Source organism: Gossypium raimondii, chromosome 7 (genome assembly GCF_025698545.1).
Source record: "Gossypium raimondii isolate GPD5lz chromosome 7, ASM2569854v1, whole genome shotgun sequence".
NCBI classification, from domain to species: domain Eukaryota; kingdom Viridiplantae; phylum Streptophyta; class Magnoliopsida; order Malvales; family Malvaceae; genus Gossypium; species Gossypium raimondii.
The window spans coordinates 1,051,843-1,071,446 of NC_068571.1; the positions used below are offsets into that span (position 1 = coordinate 1,051,843).

The window sequence follows — 19,604 nt, forward strand, 5'->3', positions numbered from 1 at the left end:
AAAGTTTGGTTTTTGGGTTTGGATGATTTTGAATTCGACTTCTTCAAAATTCTGGGTTTGGATAGTGAAATTGATTCTAGTGAGATTAAAGACAACTATATCAATGAGATCAATTATTGTAGCGGTGAGATTAGTGATCGTAGCAATAAGATTAAAATCAATGGTGAGATTTATTTTTGGATAAAAAATAATGATGCCAATAAAATAAATTATAATGAGCAAACAAAATGATTTTTTGGACATTAAATTAAATTTATGTAAAATTGTCTTACTATATGCAATTCATTACAATTAATAATATTTATAAATATGTTTATTTATATGTTCAAGTAATGTAAATAAAAATATTAAATATTGTTAAGAGGGGTCAACTCTTTTGGAGAAGTCTTCGAATTCGAAGTGTCGTTTGTCGAAATCTTTTTTGAAATCGACTTTTATTTTTAAAAAGAGCTAAAATGGAGTCACCACCAATCCCTTTTATTTAGGTGTCATCGGATCACCTCAAAGTTTTATTACATTACTAAAATGTTTAAATTATTTTTGGTCTACAAAAATCTGAAAAAAACGGCTCGGGAGTCAGTTACGTACGAGGAAGAATTAGCACCCTCATAACACCCAAAGTTGGTACCAAAATGATTACTTGGTGTCTTAGTGTTGAAAATTCAAAAATTTAAATATGATCCCTCTTTGCATGATTTTTTAATTAAATCACTTAGTTAAGTCAAAACTTATATAAGAAACCTTCTTATTTCGAGATAACCAAAATGAAAAGGTCATGTCCCGTAAGTTAGGACACGACATCCTGAATTCTTGAAAATAAAATTGCTCATTATTTAATTATTGTTTAAATATCATGTGTTTTTAGTTTTAAAAGGATGTTCAATTATTTAGGTTCAAAGAGAAAATCAAACCCCGTAAATTAGGGTATGATTTCTAATCTCTAAATAAGAATGTTGCATTAGTTTTGAAATTCCCCTTTTTATGCATCGAATAAAAATTAATGTAACACTTAAAATGATGAATATTTAGTTTATTCGGGCATAGTGTGAAACGGGCAAATATGTTTAAACACAATGTATGATATAGTGATAATGAAATAATATAAAATGGCTATATGGGTAGAATATTAGAATGATAAATAATTGATAAATAAAGGAATATTATAATAACAATAATGTAATAATAATAATATTATTAATCATATCATAATAATAAAATAGATAAGGTAACTTAAAATAAAATAAAATGGAACATGTATGATTAAAAGATAAATAGACATGACATGAAAGTGCCAAAAATAATAAAAGAAATAATAAAATAACAAGAACAAAAAGGAAAATAATAATAAATTGAAAAAGCACAAATAAAAGAATGTATACAATCTAATTTTAAGTATATTTATAAAAATAAGTAAGTAAGTAAATAAATAAATAAATAATAATAGAAACAGTTTGCAAAAAGGTTGAAGTTAAATAAGCAAAGGATTAAATTGAAATTTAAATGAAATTAGGGGTATAGATTGTAAATAATAAAAAACAAACTAATAAAACGGAATAAAGGACCAAAATGAAATGCGCGAAAAGAAATAGGGACTAAATGGGAAATTATCCCAAAACTCCAGGACACGCGTCATTCCCCAAGGGGTCAGCATACGAAGGACTAAATCAAAAACAAATTTAAACTAAATGGTGTAACACCCCTAACCTGTATCCGTCACTGGAACAGGGTTACAGAGCATTACCGGAATAAACAAATCAAATACATACATTTCATATTATTTAACATTCATATAAGATATTATTCATAAAGTCCCTTATATGAGCCATCGAAGCCCAAAACATACATTAGAAACAAGTCGAGACTAAACCGGGTACTTAGAGAATTTTTCGCGAAATTTTAAAATTTTTCCTAGGTGAAGGGTGCACACGCTCGTGTGGTCAGGCCGTGTGGCTCACATGGCTAATAGACATGCCTGTGTTACTAGCCGTGAAGGCATTCGAAATAGGGCACACGGCCGTGTCCCAGCCCGTGTTAGTATCCGTGTAACTCTCTGACTTGAGTCACATGGCTAAGTCACACACCCGTGTGCCAGGCCATGTGAATATGAAAATTTACATTAAATAGATGTAGGGGTCACACGGCCAAGCCACACTCCCGTGTGCCAGGCCGTGTGAGAAATTCTAAGCATTCTATTTTGAAAATTTTAAAAAGCAAGGGACACACGGCCAAGACACACGTCCATGTGCTAGGCCGTGTGTCACACACGGCTGAGACACACGCTCGTGTCTCTACCCGTGTGGACGAACTAAGACCATTTCTAAGCCATATTTCTCACCGATTTGGTCTTCCACCTACATTAACATTTTTAACACATTCAATAACCAATCCAAGACATTTAAAATAAACCACAACCAAGTATATACCTCATTTCTCAACATTCAAATTTACCATATTAATCAAAACATCTATTTGCTTACTTATACCAACTATACTATCTCATCTCATACATCAATATGCCTATAACTTATCCATCACTCAACCACATCAAACACAACAAACATGAAGAAGCCACACAAAATATATACATAACAAAAGTATGTCCAACTCAAGCCATTCCAATGGCTATTTGTAACCAAAACACATATTTGTCATCAAAGACCCATTTGCACCTATACATGCCATTATACCGAAATCTAATTCTTTATATATATATATATACCGAAATAAGCCGAAGGATGCTCCGACCAGCTTCCAACCACTTCGAGCTTCCGAATTACTATAAAACAAGGAAAATAATACAGGGTAGGCATATTATGCTTAGTAAGTTTGTATAACGGAAAATTAACTTACCATTCATTTACATTTAAAGTAAGCATGCAAAATTCATCCAAAGAAATTTGACAGTTTGCCTAAACACATATAATCTCAAGAAACATGTTAGTTATGTAATTCATGTGAATATAAAGAAAAAATGAGCTCATCATGTAACAAAGTTTCATGTACATATGTTTTCCACATTATATATTCATATAACATATACATTTCCATAATATTTTATTTCAAATTCTGATTATCCCATGTCAGAAACTTTGCCCGTTGAATTTATTAGAAATATCAATGGATACACAGGTAGTACACTTGAATTGTACAAACTGTAATTTGTTAATTCATATTCGGAATTGCTCATACGAGCACATAAATGAGAAGCTCTCTCTCGAGCCATATAACGGGAAGCTCATGTGAGCCATGTAACGGGAAGCTTATCCGGGCTGTATAACGGGAAGCTCATAAGAGCCATAATCAGAAATTTCACGTGAGCCAATAATCAGGAAGCTCCGGATAGCCATATATCAAGAAGTTTAAGCGAGCCAATATCGAAAAGCTCCGGAGAGCCATATATCGAGAAGTTCACAAAGAGCCTTTAATTGGGAAGCTCACTAAGAGCCATATATCGGGACGCTCATAAGAGCTGTGGTGTGTTTACAATACATACAGAATCACAACTAATCGGGATGCTCTGAAAAGCTATTAACGGGAAGCTCGCAAGAATCATATAACGGGAAGCTCGAGAGGGCTAATAACGTGATGCTCATGAGAGCTAATAACGGGATGCTCTTTCGAGCTGTGGTGCGTTCGCAACATATGCAGGACCACAACCAATTCGGGAACCTTGTATCCATCGAATCTCATTTATCCAAACAGGACTTATTATTTATCAGGTATTATCAGATATGTGATCAATTTTATACATATGACATTTATACAATTCACATATACAACATTAATTTCAAACATATAAATATACACAACTTAGTTACACGAACTTACCTTGACAAGTGTTTGTTGATTTGTTGTCCACTAGTCCGACACTTTCTCTTTTCCTCGATCTAATTCCGTATTTTGTTTATCTGGATCTAATTGAGCAAATAAGCTTGCTAGAACTCAATACCCATATCTAGGGTTTCCATGGATTTTCATTTGGGAAAAATGATAATATGATGATATTTTCATTATTTTATCATTTATCATCTTTTATTATTTCACTTTCTAATTTAGTCATTTTCTTTAATTAATTTCCCATTGATGAATCATCATACTTATCTACTAACTCCTCTTAATGGACTATTTTCCATATAAGGACCTCAAATTTTGAATTCCATAGCTATTTGATACCTATAGCTACTAGAACTCAACTTTTGCATTTTATGCAATTTGGTCCTTTATCAAATTAGACATGTAATCGGTAAAATTTTCTTAACAAAATTTTTATACGACATTCCTATCATAATGCAGACCATGTAATAATATTAAAATAATTTTTCTTACAGACTCAGATTTGTGGTCCCAAAACTACTGTTCTGATTTCACTGAAAATGGGCTGTTACAAATGGTGCAATCTAAAAATTAAAAAAAGTGAAATTAAGACCATATAAAAAGGAGTTTGAAAGCGGAAGGACCAAGGTCACAAATAGACCATTTTCGTGAAAACACACGAATCTAGCCAGCTTTCAAGTCGGGTCTTGAGTCGTGTCAAAACGACCCCGTTTTGAGTGTCTATTTCCCAAAAATGGCCATGGACCAAAATGAAAATAAAATAAAATAAAGTGGTAAAATAAAAAAATAGAACAGGACTGTATTGAAAACTGCCTAAATAAAAAAATAGAACAGGACTGTATTGAAAACTGCCTAAAAAGCAAAATGACTAGGGTTGCAATTAGACCTTTACCGCAAAAACACGCGAATCTTGCTAGCATTCGGGTCGGGTCTTGGGTCGGATTTAAAATGACACCATTTTGAGGCTTCCAGAGCTTGGCGAAAATGACGTCGTATCCTGGTTATTATAAATGCAAAAAAATTCTTAAAATTTTATTTCTGAACTTAGTTTTTTTAAAAAAATCTTTAGGTTTTTTTTTCTCGTCTCTTCCACATTTGGCCCTGTGTCGGTGAGTCTCCACCGTGGCCATCGATCATCAGCGACGGAGACCGCTTCCTCTGGTGGCCAGAGATCACTAAAAAGGGGTATTTTCATCCCTATTTTCTGGGGAATCCGGATCTGGGGTCGAAATCCCTAGATCCAGTTAAAGTTTAACAGTAACAATTAAGAGCTTTTCGACCTCCAGTCGTCCCTGACATAGTTTTAGGTGAACCCCCAAGGGTGTGGCAGCCTTTTAAGTCAAAGGGGACTCCGGCGATGGCGTCGAGGTAAGAACCCTTTTTATTTCTTGTTTTATGTTTTTATATAAAAAAATAGATTAAAAAAAAATTACCTTTGATATTTTTGTATGTTGTATTTTGTTAATTGCCCCTCTTTTTTTGTATTCAATTTCTATTTCCAAAAAATCTTTCTTACAATATGTTTATTTAGGCTTTTTATAGTCGATTGATTACGATATATTTTCCTCTTTTTTGCTTTTTCTGCTACAGTTTGTTTCTTTCTTTTTGTAGGTGATGGTGCGTGGTCAACGGTAGGATGAAGACCCTTGCCTTTGCAGTTTTTGTGCAAGTATGCGTCGAACCCGGGATGAGGGCCTCGGTGGTGTACACAGTGAGGTAGCGGCTACTGAGGCTAGGGTTTTTAGTTTCTTGAAAAAGGTTTAGGTTATTGGGCTACTGATCCATTAGGGTTTTTTTTTATTTGGGCCATCTGTAATTGGGCTTTTATTCATTTAGTTTTATTTATTTTATTTTTTTGGTTTATGGTGGGCCGAGCAAAATTGGCCTGTTACATCATTTGTCAAGCAGTTAACTGATCTCCCAACAATTGAAGGTATCGTCTCCCATACTTTGTCGACAATAAAAATTAAGCTAAATTGTAAAAGTCCAATCGTTATAGATTTTTAACTGGCCAAAGACTTAAGAACTTAAACTGCAAATAACCAAAGGTCCCAAATGGTAATTAAACCATTTTATAATATGAATTAGTGGATGATGAAACATCTCACTTAGGCTTAATTAAGCTTAAAATTATGTTTACTTAAATAAGGTTAATTAGGCTAATCAAAGATTAATACATGTATAAATAGTTGAAATAGTGGAAGGAAAGAGAAACATTCATCTTTCTCATCCTTCCATAGCCAAACCTATATTGTTGAGAAAGGAGAAAGACCTTTCAAAGCTTTCACCATTCGGTCCCTATTAGATCAAGAATCGGATCAAAGCAAGATTAATCATGGGAAAACTAAAATTGTTGATTAGACTTTGAAGAATCAATTTGATGATATTTTGACCAAGTAAGTTCATATGGAACTTACTAATTTATTTTATGCTATGTTTGAATTGCGTTTTGTTTCATTTATGTGTTTAGGTTGAAGTGCATTGATTGAATTTAGCATATTTGGCTTAAAATGGATTGAATTGAAAATCATGAGAAAATTGGCTATTACAAAAGGTTTGGAGTGAAAAAATGAAAATTGAATATTTACAGGATCTGTAATGAAATATGTCAACTGGTACAAGTTTGATAATGATATGTATATGACAACAATGTTCATGTGAACTTGGTAAAAGTTTAGAATACGTATGGCATGCCATTAGGGGTTATACATGTAATTGATTCGACATTTTCATGTTGTTATGAGATCTACCATTTGTTGCAGATTCTCGGGTTATACATATCGTAGGTTTAGCCCGGACGGGTAACCTCGATACAAGGTTAGCTTGGGTGAGCAATTCCACTAAAATGTCAGCTTGCAGAACTGCCGAGCCGGATCAGCGGAGAAGCATGCACACTATCCCGAGACAGTAGTTATAAGTTTGTTTTAAGTGTAGACTATGTGGCATTTACCTAAGGGTTATTTTGTGTAAAAGAGCATTTTGATTTTGGTAACTACATGTTAATGGTGAAGATGATTAACCTTGGATATAACACTTGATTTGAAGCTTGTTTGTGCATAGTTTTGGTCAAGCTTGATGTCTTGTGGAAGATGATTTTCTTTTGATTAGTATGACATGTTAAAACTACCTTATGGGTTATATGAATTGGTTAATTTGAACTAAGGCATGTGAAAATGGTACGCTATATGTGAAGTATGTATTGAAATTGTATGTATGATGATTTGGTTTGAGTTGTGCATTTGGTATGTGATTTGCTTTTGTTTATTTTGGGACCATATAGGTTCTATGTGCAAATTTGAATGAAATGAAGTTGAGAGAATGTTTTTGATAAATTTGACATAGGTAAAGTTGTAATGGAATGTATGAAATATCATGGTTTGATTTTGAATTAATTTTGGGTCATGATAGATTTAGGTCTACTTTAAATTGGTTTGGTGACTTGTTGGCATGAATTTCCCTTGATGATGATGGTATGCTATGGCTTGAATCAAATAGGTAGATGTTTAGGACTTGAATTGGGACCAAATGGTTCATTTTTGCCAAAAACAAGGTCCACATGCTGACGACCAACCTACCTCTTCTCAATGTCCACAAACAGTAAGTGACGTTATGACGTGACATACTGTTTTGGAGACGTCACAACGTGGAAGAGATGACGTCATGACGCTGATCTTGAATTTTTAAAACTTTACAATTTTGTTATATTTTGTTCTTAGGTTGACAAAAGAGCTTTCATAAGCTCGATTAAGACTTGAAATTTATTGTTTAACGTGAAATGAATGTGATTGACATTGAATTGTATGTGTGAATGATTATTTTATTATGAATTTGACTGTTTGTTGCTTTGGCAACGAATGTAGCATCATATAGCTTGGGCCTGATGATCGAGTTGGGCGAGAGGTGTTACAACTACTCGGTTGGTGGTAGGCTTGTTCATGAACCGGGCTAGCCGCCCAAAATTTGGGAGGGTTCGATAAAAATATTAGGCCATAAAACGAGATTCGACAAAAAGTTAAGCCCATTTAAAATATGGGTCGAGCTCGAGCTCAAACATTCAAATCTTGAGCCCTGCCCGACCTATTCTCTATATTTATAATATATTTATTATGTTCTTTATATATATAATATAATTTATAACACATAAGAACTAAATCTATAGTAATATAAAATACTATAATGTAAATATTATAAAAAAATTAATATGGACGGGCCTAAATTGAGCTTAGGTTAACCATTTACAAACATTAGCTGATTTTGGCAAAAAATTAAGCCCATATTTTAGTTCGGGTTGAACTTGGGTAAGTGTAAAGCGTGTTAATATCATACTTAGGCCTACTCCAAACTCGACGCAACCCAATCCATGAATACTTTTAGTTGGTGAACCTGTAAAACTCAAAAGAAAAATACCTAAGATATAAGAATAATTATATAGCTAACCACTATTCTAAAACTTTAAAGCATTTACTTTGCAACCATGAGCAAATTAACTCAATTCCTTTGATTCGGATCTAGTAAAGAACAAGAAAGGCTAAGCAATCTATGCTGGATATTAAGAATCTCAATCTCTGGAAACAACAAAAGATTTTGATCATCAATAAAATCACATCTACGTAACAAGACAAATACAAGTTGCAACATCATTTGTTTTTGTTACAGGGAATCATATCTATTTGTTTCTAATTTTATAAAGTCTGATATATAGCCATTAATGGACCACCGTGATTGAGCTTTGAAATCACACTTCCATGACCATAAAATCTCCACCAACAATCATAGTCGGCTTGGGAATGCATATGCCAAGATGAAGTAAATCTTGTGGGTATCCCTTGTTATCATCTTTTGGCTTAATATATTATTTAATATTTAAATCTTTTTATCCACTATAGAAGTTGGTATCGAGATTAAATGGCGATGAATATTTGATATGTGGCTAATATGATGCGTCATCCCAAAAATTAAAAGTATATATATATATGATTTTGATTTGTGTAATAATAATTTTAGAAGAACATATTCCAAAAGAGGAAATAATTATTATTAAATTTCAAAATTTTGGGAGATAATTGGATAAAACTGGAAAAGGTATGTCATAATCCTAACATGGCAAAATCATCATAAATGTCTCTCCAAATAGAATCTGCGGCATACTCTAGTTACAATTTATGCAACAAAATTATTATTATTTTAATTTAATTATAATATATATTAATATTAAATCAAAATAATATATTGTAATAAACAATGTAATGGAATTGTGGATTGATTTTTTAAAGTTAAATTTAATTACCAATTTAACAAAAAAATTGAATTGATTTTTAAATAGAAATATTGACTAAAATATTGAAATTTTAAACCCGATAACTTATATAGCAATTCACGTGTACTTCATACTAATTTTTTTTTACTTTTTATAAAATTTTTTGAATATTTTCATCAATTTTAAATTATTTATTGAAGTGGCATATAAGACGTGCCATATTTGCATAAAGTACAGATGGACTGCCACATGGATTGTCATACCAACATTGTTTTATAATAAAATGTTGTATTAATATACTATTTCTTACTTAAGGTAGGTTTCAATGTTCATTTTGATAGTTGAGGTTTTTTTTTCTAGAGCATGCGTGTCAAATATTCAATGACTCGACAGTATCAAATTGAACATTGAAATTAAAGTTAAAGTTAAAAGTTAAACTCATTGTCAAGTTTTGCATAAATAAAGTAAGCCAGACCTAAGTTTACTATGTCTTTCTCTCACAATACATGTGGGGGTCATTATCATGTTTGAAATAGAGTACATGATAAGAATTGAAATTTGATAAGATTTGAATAAATAATTGCAATTAACCCTTTAATTTAATACTTGTTTCATAATTTCATCAAATCTTTATAAACTTGTCACCCACTATTTAGAGATTAATCCCATAGAAACATTCATTGAATAATTGAGAGTTTTGAGGATCTTCACATGGGTTGAGTGTTTGAAGCCTTATAAATGAAACACTTAAGCAAAGCATTTTATAAAAGTAAAACATAAATAAATAATAAACATCCCAAAGGACAAGACAAGATCCACCTAACTACCTATCTAAATCATAAATAATAACAAGTTATAAAGTCCAAGACAAACAATTTTGGTACTTTTTTCAAACATATATTTCATCAAATATTAATTATTCTTACACCATGTTTGATAAATTAGAATCTTGAGAATTGGTGATATTAAGATTAAAAAAATGTCATTGTGAAATGATAATTCAAATAATAAATTTAATTTTTAATCATTTTGGTTTTATTTTTAAGTTAAAATTAACCTCAATTTTTAATGAAAAAGTCTAATTGTTGTTTTTTTAAGTACTACATGATAATTTACATGTACTCTAAGTTTTTTCTTTTAATTTTTATTAAAATTTTAAATTATTTGTTGATGTAGCATATAAGATAAAAGTGTCATACTAGCATAAAGTATATGTGGATTACCACGTAAAATGCCACATCAATATCATTAAAAAATTAATGTTTTCATAAACATTTCTATTTAAAAAAGTGATTTGATTTTTTTTTAAAGGTTAATAACTAAATTTAACTAAAAAAAAGAATAAGAGCCAAAATAATAAAATATATAAATGTTGAGGGCTAAATTTAACATTACGCCTATTCTTTTTAAGGGATGAGGGATTCGGGTAATACGTTTTGAGCCCATATCAAACGAGTATCTGACAAGAACATTAACCACCAATCTGTACAAATCAAAACATAACTCATAATTTAATTTAATTTAGCTAATTCATGTATCACATTTAATAGGTTGGAATTCAGTTTATAACATTTGTACTCTATTTTGTACCAAAGAACTAAATATAACATAGGCAACTTTGGTTGTAACATGCATACTAGTTTTTATCAAGTTTTGTTAGTAATAGGAAGAGGGTGCAAAAGGGTTACTCAAAATAGCAATATTCTATTTAATTAATTAATGTAATAATGGAAGCAATTATTTTCTTATTGGAAAACCAATCTTGGAAGTTGGAAGAGGGTTATAAATATATAGATGATTGCCTAACTTACTTGTTGCCACTAATGGAAAAGAGTAAAAGCAAAGAAAACAATATATGCAATATTTAGTTTGTTGAACAATTAATAATTAGATTAATATAAAGTAAGTAAACCAATAACAACAATACAAGAGATATTGGGGAGGGACAACTAACCAAAATAATATTCGTATCTTATGCACCTCGTTCTAGATCCCTCATTCTCATCGCGCACCAAATAAGTAAGACCAGAAGATACGATAGATTAAACATTAATGGGAAGAATATTTCGTTCGGTGTGGTTTACATGTAATAAAGTCGCCTTAGCAAAAGCATGAGTTATCTTATTGGCACCCTGACAAATACAATGGAAGGACAACAATTCGAAGAATGATTACACCATCAAGTAATCGTGAAGGATCTTACCAAGCTCAATATCAAAGTTATGAGAAATCGCTTCAATCACAACAAATAGTCTGATTCCATGACAACTTGATCCACACGAAGCAACTTAAGTCAAGAGAGTGAATAAAAAATCAAATTTTTCGGTTTAATTCAAATACGAATTATACAATTCAAGTTATCCGAAAATTCGAATAAAAAAAGACAAAACTACATCGTTTTGATAAATGTTTACCCGTTAAGTTAAAAGGCAAAACCATTATATTGTTTATGTAGTTAAATAATCTTATATTTCGTCTACTAGTTAAATAATTAGTCCATGTAAACTCAACATTCGATCGAAGGCCCATCATGACCACATGAATCTTTAATCGTGTTAAAATTTTAGCATTACATATTGATTTTTTAAACAACATTTCTACAGGGAATTGACCAAAAAAAAATTATTTAGAAGCAAGCATTGGTATAATTACTTAATCTAGTTATTGTTGCTCCTAAACACCATGATTTAATCAAGTGGTCAAAAAAGGAAAAGAAAAATAAGTTGATCATATAAATGGAGGGTCCTTAAATAAAATCATTACATTCTCCGACTTTTATGAGCATACCTTAGCTACAAAGAAAATAGGGAATGAAATGCATGATTGTAAGAAAAATTTACTATCCAATCATATTTTCACATTTTTCTTTATGAGATAATGTATTCAAGAATTACCATCTAATAAAAATTAGTACGGACCAATTAAATTACGATTGAAATAATTTTCTTTATTTTAAAATAGCTTATTTAACCAAATTATTTTATATAAAAAGCGATTTTATTTAAAAAAATTCATCAAATCTCATGAGACAAATACCCAATAAAACTTAAAACTAATCATTAATTTACTATCAAAATATTATTATGAAAATCCACAATCGATCCTATTTAAATAAATTTATCCCAATCCCAATAGACCCCATGAAAAATATTCCTAAAATCCATCCATCAAATCAATAAGCTATATATATATTTTCCAGCCGACCAATGTTTTTGGTTATATGTTTAGGGTTTGGTCCACTAATCAAGCAAGCGTGTTACATAGGCACCCACCACCCATGTGCTTCATCTCACTTGTCTCCCATGTCTTTTATTATATAACTAGCTAAACCCCAACACTTTCTCTCCCCAATTCTAGCTTCTTAAGCTTTTGACAAACACTAAGGGATCAATCCTAGCTGTTAAAAGGAGCATGATGAAGTTGAAGTCTAAGAAGTTTTGCAGAGGCAGCTTTAAGTTTGGGAATGGAGGTGGAAACAATGGTAATGTAAAAAGTGATGAAAAGGGTGTTAGGAATTGTAATAATATAAGTGAAATCAAATGGGAACGTAGGCCTGGTGGGATGCTTGTTCAAAAGAGAGAAACTGGTTCAAGTGTTGGAGAAGGGATGATCATTGTTAGAGTCTCAACTGTTTCTCAATGCCATGATATCTCCATTGGAGCAACTTCCACTTTTGGTAAGCCTTTCCTTATCTTTATAGTTTTTCTTTTCATAGTAATCAGTTTCAACCAAGGATCAAAATTGAATTATAAATTTTTTTTTATTTTTAAGAGTCAAAGCACGATTTTATCACATAATAACTTTTAATTCTATCATTTATTAGAGACTAAAAAAAGGTTTTATTAACTGTCAAGTTTACCATTTTGGGAATTGATAGAACAATTTTACCAAAAAAGGGACCCCAAGGTCGAGTATTGATTGAAATTTGTGGGGAATTTTGTTTATGTAGGAGAATTGAAGATGATATTGTCACTGGTAACAAGTTTGGAGCCAAAAGAGCAAAGACTATTATTCAAAGGGAAAGAAAGAGAAGATGATGAATATCTACACATGGTTGGTGTTAAAGACAAAGACAAAGTGCTACTATTACAAGACCCAGCCATTAAAGAAATGAAGAAGCTTCATAGATTGGCTTCAACAACCCAACATATTCCCACTACTTATCACACCATAAGTGTATGACAGTCCATTTGATATTATAAACCAACATTGTTGTTAATTGTATTTCACTAATTAACCACCAAAACACAAAGTGTCAAAAATATGGTGAAGTGTTCTTATATATATATATATATATATATATGTATTTCACTTTGATATATAGGTTAGGGACTTTGGTTGTATCCAAACTATATAGTTTAATTTCAAAGCTGATGCATGTCCACCTCATTTTCTATAGTTTAATATGTTTATTAAATTTGTACCAGGTTGATGTACAAAGCTGTTTATTATTGCTTAAATAGAAATGTATGGTGGATGGAAAATTTGTAATAATTAAGGGAGGAAATGAAAAGCTGTTGAGTATTTATATAGGTTCCATGGACATTAACACGTATATTACCTTAGACTTAAAGCGTGTTTATGTAGTTTCATGTGTAATTTCGCAGGAGAACATAGATACTCATTCTGTGAGCTCAGTCTGCGAGTACGGTCTACGAGGTCGATGTGCAAGTTCGATAGAAACCGGTCCATCTGACTTGAATCCATTTGAAACAAGTATCATAACAAAAATAAAATAGATTTTTTAAGAATCTGAAAATTGGTTGGTGGGTTATATGGTCTAATTATAATGCTTAAGCAAAAAGTAGAGTCAAAATCATTACTAATGCTAAAAGAAGAAAAGGAAAATTCATATTCAAGTATGGTTTCTTGGTTGTACATTTCCATACCTAAACACATATGGTCCCATTGACAGCTATATTACATTCCTTCTGTTTGAAAGTGGCAATATATTTATATCATTTCATATGTTGGGAAAATATATATAAAAGAAACATGTTAGGTGCACTTAAAATAATTAATTTATGCTACATTTTAATTAATTTTTTCATGGCCATCTTATGTTATGTTTATTTTTAATTAAAAATTTATCAATCACTCTTATTTTAAGTTTAAATGATATATTTAAAGAGACTTCTCAGAATGTTCACTCATAGACTAATTTCTAAACATGATTTATTCCGAAAATAGTATTATAAATTCAATTTCATAATTAATAAAATAAAATATATTATTAGTATTACATTTTAAAAAAGCTTTTGAATAAATTATTAATAAATAGTAATTAAATTAATTCAAAATTAACATGTCAAAATAATTATTGTAAGACATAGGATTTTTATTTTAGTAAATAAATTTTGAATGGAATTTCAATTATAAAAGAATTTAAAATGAAATTTAAATAGAAACTATTTCAATTTAGGAGTGATTCTAAATATAGAGGAAATATTTACATTCATTCTTTTTAAGATATATTTATATTAATTGTTAAATTAAATGAAGTATTATATATTAATTAATATGTGTATTTCATATATTGAGATTTTATTAATAATTTTAGAAATTTGATACTAAAGTTTTGGAATTTGAAAATAAATTTCTGCATAAGTATTTGAAAATAATTTAAATAATTTAAATTTCATTATTATTAAATAATACAAGTGATTAAACTTTTAAAACGAAAATAATAATTGAATTTAGTTGACGCATTCATCTCTATTTTCTTCTTTCATATTTTCATTGAATCTGGATGTTCTTTATTCTGTCATATTTCATTTGGATTAAGATCAATTTGATATTGTTTCAAGGGTCTTTGAGATTTGATTTTGAAAGCAAGTTTGAATAAATGATTGCTTTAGAATTGGATTTGATTTGGATTTAAGGGTTTTGAAACTTGATATTGAATCAATGTAGTTCACTCAAAAGGTTATCTAGACTTGATACTAAAGACAATTGATGAAGATTTGATTTAAGGGTCTCCTAAACTTGATCTTGGGTCAATATGGTTCACTTCAAGGGTCTTTAAGACTTAATCTTGAATAATGAGTTTGATCTATTAAATGTTGATATAACTCAATCTTCTCAAGTTTGATCTCTTTTGTTTTGATTTTTTTCGTACACAGAGGAGTAGGTGGGGTGATGGGACAATTCATCTTGTTTAGGATAGGACTAAGAGCCACCTATTTGGGTTACTGGGGTAGAAGGTAAGGAGGAGAAGATGGAATTTGGAATAGAGTAATAGGAGTTAGGGAGGTATGGTTGCTTGCCCTTAGCTTCAGACCTCAAGCCTTCTATATATCTTGTTCTCTGTCCCGAGGTGCCACATGTTGAGCCAGTATTGGTGGGTCAAAGACAAGTAGCTAAGTGATCTGGTGCTATATGTCTGGGTAAAGTGGCAATATGATGTGCTCTAGGTCATCTCAAATGGGACATGATAGTTGGAGTTTGGTGGGGGTGGTTAATGAGTGGGTCCAACTGTTAGAACCGAGGGGGTTCCTTTGAGAGGTTTGCACGTATTGCTAATAACTCTCATATTTAGAGATATGTTGATTTAGTTTTTATAGCATTTTAGTAGATAATCTTAGCATTTAGGTTAGTTTTATTACATTTTATATATTTTTCAGCTTAATTATATTTTATTTAATTTTTATCATTTCTAGAGTTAGCTTGGATTTACTTGTTATTTTCCTCTCTACATTATAGGTTTCAAGATGAAAGAAGGGAAGGCTTGGAGCATAGAGCAAAAGGTAGTGAAGAGAAGTTTTTCGGTCCACCAGATTTCAGTGCAGTGGAGCATAATCTTCAATTCAGAATTTTCAAACAAGAAGTAGTTCACTCCACCGCAATTCAGCATTCGGTGGAGTAGAACGATTAAAACCCTAAAAATAAGGGTGACATGATTTAAGGGAAAATAGGGAAAAAATGAGGAGAAATCAACTTAGAGCTAAGAAACAACTCACACACACTAAGGGTAACTTCAAGCTTGCAGAGACGAGAAGAAAAAGATATCTGAAATGCTCGACACTAATTCGATAATTATTTCTCTCTAGATTATTTCTTTTTACTTTTTCTCAATGTAAGTTTGTTTTGGATTTCTTCTTGTAATGCTTTCTCAAATCAACATGGATTAAACTTTATTTTCTTGGAACGATGATGGATCCTACTTTTAGTTAATTAATTTATTCTCTCTTCAATTGTTTTGATCATTTTTAGTTATTTATTCAAGATCTTGTGCTTATTTAATATGTTTGTCTTGCAACAAAGTAGTATTAATTTGATAATCTTGATTTATTTTAGAAGAGAAAATTAAGGTTTAGATCTAGACTCAATAGATTAGAATTAATTTTAGTAGTACTGACAAACGAGTTAATTTGCGGTTAGGATAGGAATATACTTGACGCCTTAATCAACCCTATATATTTGTTTATAGTAACTTGGCCCAACTTACCTAGCGTAGGAATATAAAAAGTGGGGAAGGGGGATTGCATACTGGAATGGTCTAGTTAATGCCATTGAATCCTAAGTTAGTAATTACATAGGTTGAACAATTGAATGAGAGATAATTGATTAACTAGAATAGGTGAAGTTACAGTTCCAAGATTTTAAAAATTGATTGAGAAACTTAGTAATTTTCACTATTTTAGTTTAATACAATCTATTTAATTTCTTTAGTTTAATTTTAGTAGTAATTGGAATTTAATTTATTGATTCGAATTAGATGAAAATTGAATAGTTGGTACTTAGCAACTTAGAATTTGGTCCTTATGGTAACAATATCTTCGTATCATTTTATTACTCGATTCGACATGTGTACTTGCGTAACGAATTTTCGCTCATCAATTGCTCATTTAATGGATGGCTTTGGCCATCCTAACGAGGTGTAAAAAATTTCTTTTATGTTGATTCAACCAAGTTTGATCTCAAATTTTCTTGAAGAATGAGTTTGGTCTTCAAGGTCAATGTACTCATACACCATTATATTGGGATTGTTTTCTAGTATGGTTAGGATCACATGTTTAATCACAAAATACTTATTTTCATTTACTGGTATCCTAATGCTAGTTCGGTTGACATCAACACTCAGTAATGAGTAGAATTTAAAACTCCTATAAACTAGTTGTTGTGGAAGACTAGGTAACTCTACAACCCTATTGTTTTGTTGGTTAAAATCTTGTTGCATACTTTGTGTTGGGTTCTTCATTTCTTACAAATTGGACATGGTTTACCTTTCTTAAATTAGGCCGGACTTGGAAAAAAATTAAGTCCATTTTTTGGTTCAGTCCGGGCTTGAGCTTAGAAAATTAGTCTAGATACCTTGTATGGGTTGGATCCGAACCTGACCCAGCCTATGAGCACCTCTACTAGGGGCATACTATTTGTATATCAAATCATGTGAATAGACAAGTGGTTACATAAACTAGTAGTTAAATTCTAGGTAAACTACACTTAAAGTCACTAAACTGTTAGTAAATTTACATTTTGGTCACTCAACTTAAAAAAAGTTACAAAATGGTCATTGAACTATTTGAAATTTTTTTTAAGAAGTCCATCTAGTAAGCTCTAGGCGACGATTCAATGATCGATATAATGGATCAGTACCCATCGACGAGTGGAAGAACATACTTTTAATCCAAGTCGATCTGACAGCCGGAGATCGAAGAAGAAAGTTAAAGTGGAAAGGAAAATTAGATTATCAGGCAAAGATAAATGGGTTGTTTTTATCAATGGATCCTTTATGAAACTTATGCCTTTATCTACTCTTAAAGTTGTGAATATCGATGTGAAGAGTTTACATTAGGGGAAGTGACAGTGGGCTTTAAAATGGGGCCAATTTTGGATCAGATTTGCTTCCAACTGTTGTTAATGTGTAATGGATGGTGAATAACATATAAAAAACAACACAAAATAGATATTCCATTTAATCTTAAAATTTTGTTCACTACTCGCACGATATTTAATTTGTCTTAGTGATAAATGATTTTATTACTATTTAATAGTAATTGACTTTTTATGAATGAAAATGGTAATAGTTACTATAAGATAAAATGGGATAATATTGGGAGAACGGATTTATCCCAAAGAGATTAATGATATCATATGAGTGTAAAGCACTTATGATAATGTCGTTAAACGAGTACGTATGAAATATTTTTCATAATGGTACATAATAAGAGAGAGTTCATCACGATACTTCAATGGAATGACTTCAGTAACTAAATAAATCTATAATTAATACATAAAAATCCAAAAATTAATTATAAATTATTTGGGACCCAATTATATATGTCCAATTAGTCTCTCTTCTAGCTCGAAATAACTAGATGTGAATTGCATGTAGAACCAATGAATGAAAATGAATAGAAATAGATTACAAGAATTACTATCTACAGTGAATGTGTTTTCTCACTAAGTACAGAAATTAATTGAGAATTAATTTAAGGTGTTAAAATAGAATGTCGATAATGACAATGTATCGCAAATAAAAGAAAGAAAAATAGAACACACAGATCTTATGTGGAAACCCTTTCGGGAAAAAACCACAGACAGAGAAGAAGAAATTTACTATGTCAAATCCGAATGATTACAAAGAATATAGACTGTGTCTGTTTATAGGTTTAGAAAACCTTATTCTAATCAACATCTAATAGAAGTAATATAGTAAGGTTAAAACAACTTATCCTCGGCCTTCGCCCTCGTGGATCCCCCTATCTTGCCACTTATATTTTATTTTAAAAAGAATTTGGGTCACAACTCTAACATAAGGTTTTTTGAATTATTTTTTAATTAATTATAATTAAATAATTGAAGTTGAGAGATGGAATTAAATTAATTAATTAAATATATTTTCTCATAGATTCTATTACTGTAAAATTGTTATGGCTTTAACAAGATTAGAATTGGGTTGAGAAAATTATTTAATTGAGAAAATTGAATTAGCAAATTAAATCAATTAAATTAATTTATTGAATAATATTTATTTTGGGTGATAGAAAATAAATATAAAATTAAATTAAATTATAAAGTATTGAGTCGAAGTCTAGGAAGCACTTATAATTGAACCCAATATATGTGAGGCCTAAATTAGCCTTCATGAAGCATGAGGGGCCACAACCCTGCTAGAAAATACAAGGGTTTTCCCTCTACTTAAGTTGGAGTACAATAATATTCTCTATTTAAATAATATTATTTATTAATGGCTTATTTTACCATAACTCTTGTACATCTCCCTATAAATAGAGAGTATCGATTGACCTAAAAAATACACTTTATGCATTATTCATATATCATTATTCTGCTAGAAAGTAGTGAAAATTCATCTACTAAGAATAATTTTAATTTTCGAGAATTAGGAGTTTTATCGATTTATAGATTGAGAACTTACTTTCCTACTAAAAGTAAGTAAATAATTTCTTTTTATGTTTTTGGTTCATGTTGTTGATCATGCCTCGAAGTTATTTATTAAATTAATTTAAATTAATTAAATTTTGTCATTAAATAATTTTCTCAACCCAAT

At 30.7% G+C, this 19,604-nt stretch overlaps 1 protein-coding gene across 1 annotated transcript; it reads left to right on the forward strand.

Moving 5' to 3' along the window:
* The first annotated feature begins 12,423 nt into the window (after window positions 1-12,423).
* LOC105769307 (BAG family molecular chaperone regulator 2) lies at window positions 12,424-13,619 on the forward strand. The gene is made up of 2 exons (XM_012589848.2): window positions 12,424-12,767; window positions 13,041-13,619. The coding sequence occupies exons 1-2, from the start codon at window positions 12,503-12,505 to the stop codon at window positions 13,271-13,273; spliced, it is 498 nt and encodes a 165-aa protein (XP_012445302.1). The 5' UTR covers window positions 12,424-12,502; the 3' UTR covers window positions 13,274-13,619.
* Window positions 13,620-19,604: the final 5,985 nt, after the last annotated feature.